Source organism: Buceros rhinoceros, unplaced genomic scaffold (genome assembly GCF_000710305.1).
Source record: "Buceros rhinoceros silvestris isolate BGI_N320 unplaced genomic scaffold, ASM71030v1 scaffold39550, whole genome shotgun sequence".
In the NCBI taxonomy this organism is placed as follows: Eukaryota; Metazoa; Chordata; class Aves; order Bucerotiformes; family Bucerotidae; genus Buceros; species Buceros rhinoceros.
Window position 1 is genome coordinate 7,775 of NW_010390882.1, and position 7,651 is coordinate 15,425.

The 7,651-nt window shown below is 38.0% G+C and overlaps 1 protein-coding gene across 1 annotated transcript in view; it reads left to right on the plus strand.

Annotated features, from left to right (window-relative positions):
* The window catches only part of LOC104496351 (armadillo repeat-containing protein 2-like), a gene marked incomplete at both ends in the record, with an annotated part of 11,704 nt that extends 6,397 nt beyond the window's left edge, over positions 1-5,307 (plus strand). The window contains 2 exons of the mRNA XM_010139458.1: positions 2,886-3,031; positions 5,208-5,307. Of these exons, the coding sequence (XP_010137760.1) occupies positions 2,886-3,031; positions 5,208-5,307 (246 nt within the window). The remainder of the gene's footprint in view (positions 1-2,885; positions 3,032-5,207) is intronic.
* Between the last annotated feature and the right edge of the window lie 2,344 nt (positions 5,308-7,651).

Sequence of the window (7,651 nt, forward strand, 5' to 3'; positions counted from 1 at the left end):
AGTAATACAGACACTTCATTTTACTTCCTCTTGTGAGAAACATAGTGATCCCTGCTGCTATGAAATTCCCTGTGACTTTCTCATATCAGTTTCTTCAACAATCTCCATTAATGAGCACCATTTCTCCATGTGAGTTAATTGTTCAGTCATCATAGACGGATGTAGGAATAGATCTGTTTTCAGGGAGGTAGTATCAAAGAAAGTTTCTTCTGTGATTTATATAAGTCTTCAGAATAAAGGAAGGTTTTGTGATATACTTTAACTTGAGGCGAAAGATCAAATATCTGGTGCTGTCCAGAAATAATGAATAAATACAAGTCTTCAGGAACAGGCTGATGTATGATTTGCTCCAGCAAATCAGCAAATCATACTGGAGGAGAAAACCACCGGAGTCAGAGTGGTCTCCAAGGGAGGCTCTGCCATTGCTTAATCGGATATCTTAGTTTACTGGGACCAGCTCTCCATTCATTAACCATGTAATTGCACAGTCACTGGATGGCAGTGTTATACCTAATCTGGCCAAGCCCTTTTTTGGGAAATAAAGCCCCTCTCCAATTTCTTCATTGTTACACAATGGATTTTATGCAGAAGTCCCACAATGCAAGAATTTTGTAGTAATAATTATTTTTCCTTAATAGAGAACATGGAACCAAGGTTGTATTTGACTCATCTTGTGTTTCTTCATCTAATAGTCTGATTATATTTATATGAAAAATGGTAATGCTTATTCAAAAGCCAAGGCTTTTGTAGCGTCACTGGCAAGACTTAACAAGTACTCTGTTTTCCTTAACTGAAAAGCACTTAAATGTCTTCTCCTTTAAAAATAGCATTTGTCTGCTGTTACATTTTCTGTTTGGATGAATTTGATCTTTCACATGGCAACATAAGGATTAGGGCTGGTGGGGATCGCTAAAGCCAATTGCTAAGCATTTCTCCCTGAATCATGGGGTCTGCTCGGAGCAGTCAGATTGTCTTGAATTCATCTGCTGTCTGGCGAGCTTCTATGATTTTTTCATTTGTACTCTTCCCATTTCACTTGTGTAATAACTGTTCTTCTGTGGATGTATACCTCTATGAACTTCTGAAATTCATTGTCTTGCGTGTCTATGGTAGTTTGCATTGCTCTTCCTTTCCAGTCTATCTTTTTGTGATGATGCCTCTTGATAAAATTTACTGCTGGAGGATTTTGAACCATCTAACTGTCCCAGGCAGTGAAAAATTTAATTCCTTTTTTTTTGAGGCCTCTGTACCATTATCTATTGATTAAGATTTTTTTTTTTTCCTCCCCATTATCTAATACCTTTGCTGCAGTGCAAGGCCTTGTCTGGGTTTGAACAATGCTTTTAATATATGTTTTATCCTTCATTTTCTTTATTGTGAAGTTTAGCTAGAGCACAACAAATATCATTCTGGTTTGACTGTGAACATCTTGTATCTGAGCACTGAAAGGAGTTTTCTGTGTCGATTCCCTTTGGCGAGAATTTTTCCACCAAAACTTTTGAATAGCAAAGCATTTGGTCAGAATATTTTTATTTTAAAATATTTCTCTGGTATTGTGTTGATTTTTGAAGCATTGTGACTTGTGCAAGAATGCATACCTGAAAAACTCCAGCTGTCATCTTAAAACGTGAGGAAGTGGCTTCCACAGGTTCAGTTTCTGTTTATTCTGAATACCGTATACATTTAACGTTCAGTGCTGAAGTTAAATCAACTCACATACCACATTCACCTTATCACACTTTTTTTGCCCCTCTGGACCTTGCTTCTCCTTTTTGAGGCTACAGAACATCGTGTGCTAACTGAAGACTTGTACGCTTTTGTCAGATTTGTTGAACAGCAAAATTTGAAATCTGCTGGAGAATGGACATAGTGCATAGAATCCTGTGAAGAAAAGCTCCTCAAATACAACAACTTAACTTGCTCTTTGTCAGATTTTTCATTTAAAATTAGCGATTACATACCCCTGGACGAGCAGTCCAATTCAGCAATAGAATACCTAATTTCCAGAGGTTTTGGGGATTACAAACGATTTGAACAGATAGACTTTGTGCCTTATCAAACTGCATTTAAAACCAAATTGTAGTTAAATACCTTACTCTTAGAATAAGAAAAATCTGAAGAATTCCCCTATTCACATCAGTTTTATAGTAGGTTCTGGTTTAGATCAACAGTTAACTTACATGTCGATGCCTGTCTGACCTTGGCATTTGAATAGCCTCACCTAGGAAGAGAGCCAGAACATTTCAAAATACGCAATAGCTGTTTCATTATGCATATCTACGAATGGCAGATATTTTATCTTTAAAACTCCTTGAAATAGAACAGTATCTTTTGTTTTCTCTGAAATAAACTTGAGGACTTAAGCTTTTCATTTTCATACTGTTTAAAACAGATTTCTCTTGATTAACTTTTAAATTTTTAAATCAAAATAAATATTATTGTCTTTTAAAATCAATTTGTCTTAGTTTGCAACTTAAAGTTATTTGCAAGACTTAAAGATAGATTCGCAAAACCAGACGTTATGCAAAAAATCACTTTATCTGCAGCACTTCACCTGATTTTCAGTTGATGTATGGTTGTATACGCGCAGACGAGATTTTAGACATATGAAAGATCATGTTCCCCTCAAAGACAGAGGTTACTTGCAGGCAAAGACCAGCATCAGTCTTTCATTTTTCAAACAACTATTTCAGTATTCAGAGTTTCGTTACTTGCTCATTTCCTGTTATATTTTAGTGGTAGTGCATCCCCACAGTCTGTTAACAGGGCATTCAGACTGCCTTAGACCTTCTAAATGAGCTCGGAGCTTTATTAAATCTCCACGAGAGCATGGATTCTGCTGTACGCAGCCGTGATTAATCAATCTTTAACCATTCTATGTGCAGCTGACAGCTACTTTGCGGAACTTGGCTGATTTACCTGTGGCAAGAGGCCAGCTCGTCGGCCACGGTGCAGCCTGCGAGCTCTGCGTGGCGCTAGAGCAGCGTCTGAACGATAAGGATGTCTGCACCTACATCGTCAGGATGTTCAGGTACCGACAGCGCAGCGCCGCTGCTGCGCGCACTCAGCTCAAGAGACACCAGAGAGGGCAGGACCAAGCACTAAACTGGAAAGATTTACATCGAGTTGTTTATTTTAAAGCTCTGTGTAGTTGTAAATTATTTTGTGTGATAATTGTGTCTTGGTTAATGCTGCTAGAATTGTTTAATTTAGCCATGCAGACTTGGAGTCTGTGTCTCTGTGGAAACGGTTTGGTTGTCTTGAGTTGTTCTCTGATCCGATTAAGATTTTTTAAAGTACCATTTCTGATTTTTAAAGCTGCGTAAATTATTAAGTATTTATTAATCCTATTTTAGGCCATGCTTTAAAAAAATGAAGGAGAGAAGTTACACGAGCTTAATTATATTTGAGACTGTGTCCTGTGAAATGAAATACCCGAAAGAGAAAATGTGATCAGTGTTCAGTGTTTTGAGCTGTCACAGCGTGAGGAGATTAACCTGTGGGATCGGGGCTTGAGTGTGCAGAGGGGAGTGCTGAAAGATTCTGAGTTTTATGAGCAGATCAGTGGCTGCTTCCCAAGATGTGCCTTTTAGAGGGAGGTCTGTAGGAGTGAGTCACCCAGGAAGATTGCTTTCTAGCCTGAATAGTTTCTCAGTCAAAAATCTTCCAGTTACAAAGCACCAGCTTGCAATATCCACTGCTAAATGGACTTGCAAACGATGTGAGGATTTTGAAGAAGTGGCGAAGTTAACTACTAATGCTTTCAGGAGGTGTTTGGTTAGAAGCACAATTTCTGAGTGACATTCTGAATGACGCATTTGTCATAGCCGCTTTGTAATTGTATTGAGTCATGTTGCCTGTGGCTCCATGTTCACTGAGATTCTGCTATGGACTTCTCTTCCTGTTCAGCCCTTCCAAATTATCCATCGCATTCTCCTGGCTAGATGAGATCAGGGTGTGCTTGGAAGAGCAGCTACATAAGGGACGGTTACACCTTCTTTTCGATAGCTAAAAGCAGGCAAATCCGGTCCTTTGCTGTATGTGCTACCTGTAAAGCACGTGAATTGATCCCCCCGATTCCATGGCACCTAATTTCTCTCTCTTAATTTTGTTCCTAAAAATTAGTTGAGTTCTAGCAACTACTATAGCATGTTGAGCATATTTACTTCTTCTAAGGAGAGAGCATTTCTTTTACTTGGAAAATGCCATGCAAGTGGGGTAACGGTTTTATAATTAAATGTAATTGATACTTACACTTTAATTCTGACAAGGACATTTGCTTTATCTAGAATTCAGTATGGAGCAAAAGTATTTTTTCTTATTTAAAGTCTCCTACTGCTTCAATTTTTTTTTTCTTAAGTTTAAGGAACTGCATGCTCTGAGGATACAAATTAGCAATAAAATCAATTTAATTAGCTTTCTGGAAATTAGAGTCCCCCCAAAAAAAAAACAAAACCAAAATAACCCTCTGCAGTACAGAGCACATATTTAAATTTTGTTCTGTCTTCTAGTAATACAGAATGATTCTTCTTTCAGGCTTTCTTTTCACTTTAGGAAGCCCTTTGTAGAGAATATATTCAATCTGCTCAGATTACGCATGTCTGCTAAATCTTGCTGTAATGGGTGGTAACTGAACACCAACACAGATATTTTCTGGTTTTGACCCCTTGGAAGTAACAGGGTGTCCTCGTTTGTTCTGTTCCTGCAGTAGTTCTGGTCCAATTCTCTTCCTTTTGTACTGGTCAAGGTGAGCGGTGCAGGAGCGGAGCAGCTGTTAGGGCATACGCAGAGAGAAAATTGTGACCTCAAGAAGACTCGTCCTCCCTGGTCTGTTAGTGCTGGCCAGGCTCTACTAGATGTGCATTGGCAAGGGACCCTTTGCTTCCTCTCCTGTCTGACTTCCCGTGTCAGCCCGAAATTACAGTTCTCCTGTTAAATGCTAAGAAGTGCCGGTGTTAGCACACCGTGCCCGTATGGCAGGCAGGTTGGGAAGCTCCTTATGTTTGCTTCTTCCCGTAATTCACTGCCAGATTTCCGTTGTGCTCTTACATAACTGCGTATTTCTCCACGAGAAGTCAAAGTATTGGCAAGCATTTAATTGTGGGAAATCATGGCTCTGAAAGTCAAAAGCAGAGTGATTTTTGAAACAACCTGTTGTGGAAAAAAGTACTTTTATTCATTTATATTTTATTTTTGTACCTTTGTAGTAAACTTTCCTCCTACAATGACTTCTGTGCAGCTTTAGCAGACTGCTCCAGATGTTACGTCTTATTTTTAGCCCTACTAAACAAACACCAGAAGCAGCAGGTCAGTTTTTTTCATCTCTTGATTTTTATATATTAATCCTCTGATGTGTCTGTGTGTTATTGTGTATAAGCTTGTTTTCAGTGACCTACTTTTGTGCATTTACCAAACAAAAATTTTAAATGGCTGACAGCATTTCTAAGCAGCAAATAATTGAAACGGAATCATTTAGATTAAAAATTCGAAGCAATACAGAGGATAGATAGTTGATTGTCTTTCATTTGCATGAGTAGAAACAGTCCTTTAAGTACTTAATTATTTTCTTATTTTTAAAAAAATGCTTTTTAAAGCAAATACTTTATTTGACTATTTAATAGTAGGAAATTGTGGGATTTGTCCTGCTCTCCTCCTTTGCAAAAGAAGTCGAATTTTCCAGAATTAAGCGATTTGAGAGCAGAGGCAAATTTGTTCCTTGTTAACTGCATGAGGTATCAGAATGTATCTCTCCCCTTCCAGAGAAAACCATATGCCTGGAGTACCACATTTGGAAGATTCACCTAGAAATAAATGTTTAGAGTTTATCAAAATGCCTCTTATTACAGAGGAAAATTATAAGAGCATACTTGCTACCAACTTCCTTAGAACTTCAGAGGTCAGGTGTTGCTGTATCGCAGTGATCTTTCCTGCGTTTCCTGGAGCACCAGGCTCTGGGAGTGTGGTGCAGGATCACAGTTTCAACGGTTGCGTCGTTGCTAAGAGTGGAGTACCCCGTGTATTACTCAGCTCTATTGCCAAGTAAGATTTAAGAAGAAAATAATTTTTATGTAAGACATAGATACTCAAAGGTGGAACAAGGTTTCAAAACATAGCGCATGATATCACATTAAGATTATTCTTAAAAGTAAGGAACTTTCTTAGCTGCTCCAGCTTCTAGTCTAGTTTGAGGACATTTAGTTATCCTGTACAATTTATCCCAGGGTTAGTAATTCCTGGGGAACTGTTGGAAGGTCTTTTGTGCTGCTGTTGGTAAAGGCAGTTAATGTAGCTACAGACTGGCTACACTGAACAATCTATTCTTTCTCTTGCCAAATTAAAAAATAATTTCTCCCTTTCCTATGTACCTGCACTCCTGTTTTCTGTGATAATACACGTGGAACAGGAGCAAAGATTAAGTAGTTTCTGTTCTTCAAAATGTTTGTTAACATTTCTGCACCATATCTGACTGTTTCTAGGTTCAGGTTGCTCTTGCACTGTACTGTAAGATGCTTTAGTAATGTAAATAATTTAAAAATTCTCAAAGGTATTATACTATACAAGATTTTTAGTTGTTTTTCCTCATGAACACTGTATTAAAAGCTCAGCAAATGATGAGACTAGGAATAAGGAGCTTCAGTTGAGTAGCATCCTCTTCTCAGGCTTCATCTAATTTCAAAGGGAACTTCTCTAGGCACCTGAGATAATAGCTCTGTGTCACAGTGAATGGTAGGCTCATATATAAATTCAAATTGTTTGCTGTCAGGTAGTGTTCAGAATTTAGCTTCCCATTTGTCTACTTTCTTAGGTGATCCTAAAATACACCTTTCTTCACTAGTTTAGCATTACTTTTTCTATTAAACTGTTAGTTGTTTTATCAAAATCCATATTAGTAAAGAAGGAGCTTGTGTATTAAAAAACTTAGTTATTATATTGTGATTATATATGCAGTGTCTTCAGAATAATTATTTTTTACCGCAGTTTTTAAACGAGCATGAGTTGTGAGTTGTCAGCTTAGTGAAGCCCTGCAGACACGAGAAGAGGGACGTAGATAATGTGACCCACCCCTTTTTCTGCAGTATATAGTAAACACTTGGGCTGCGAGGAGTGCAAATGTTTTTCCTGAGGTATAGCTGGCACTGCTAATCTTTCCTTCAAAATGCTGACAGCTGGTGAGTTATAGTGTGAGCTGGTACGCGTTGAAAAGAAAACAAGTAACAACAGTGTGAGTAAAATTGCTGTGGGAAGAAGCAGAGAGGAAGGTAAATCAGTATTGTTGAGTCAAACCATTAGAAATCCTCAGGACTAAGACCTGATATGTTAAGAAAGGAAGTGTGTGTGCTTTCTGAATTTTCGGGTTGCAAAGTTTGTGGGATCGGGTTTTTTTTACCAGCAATCATGGTAGCTAGAAGCATCTTGGGGAAAAAAAAAATTTACAAAAGAGCATTCAGACTTTCTCAAGTGCTTTCATAACTATGACTTTCAAAATAAGCATTAAATACTGTGAAAATAAAAATGTGACCACTGGAAATAGGATTAATGACCTGCTCCCACACCACATGCTGTATTCCACAGCTGACACCCAAATATTCTCTGTTCTTCTCACCACACTGCAGTTTCAGCTCTTTTTTCTTTTCTTTTTTTCTTTCTTTTC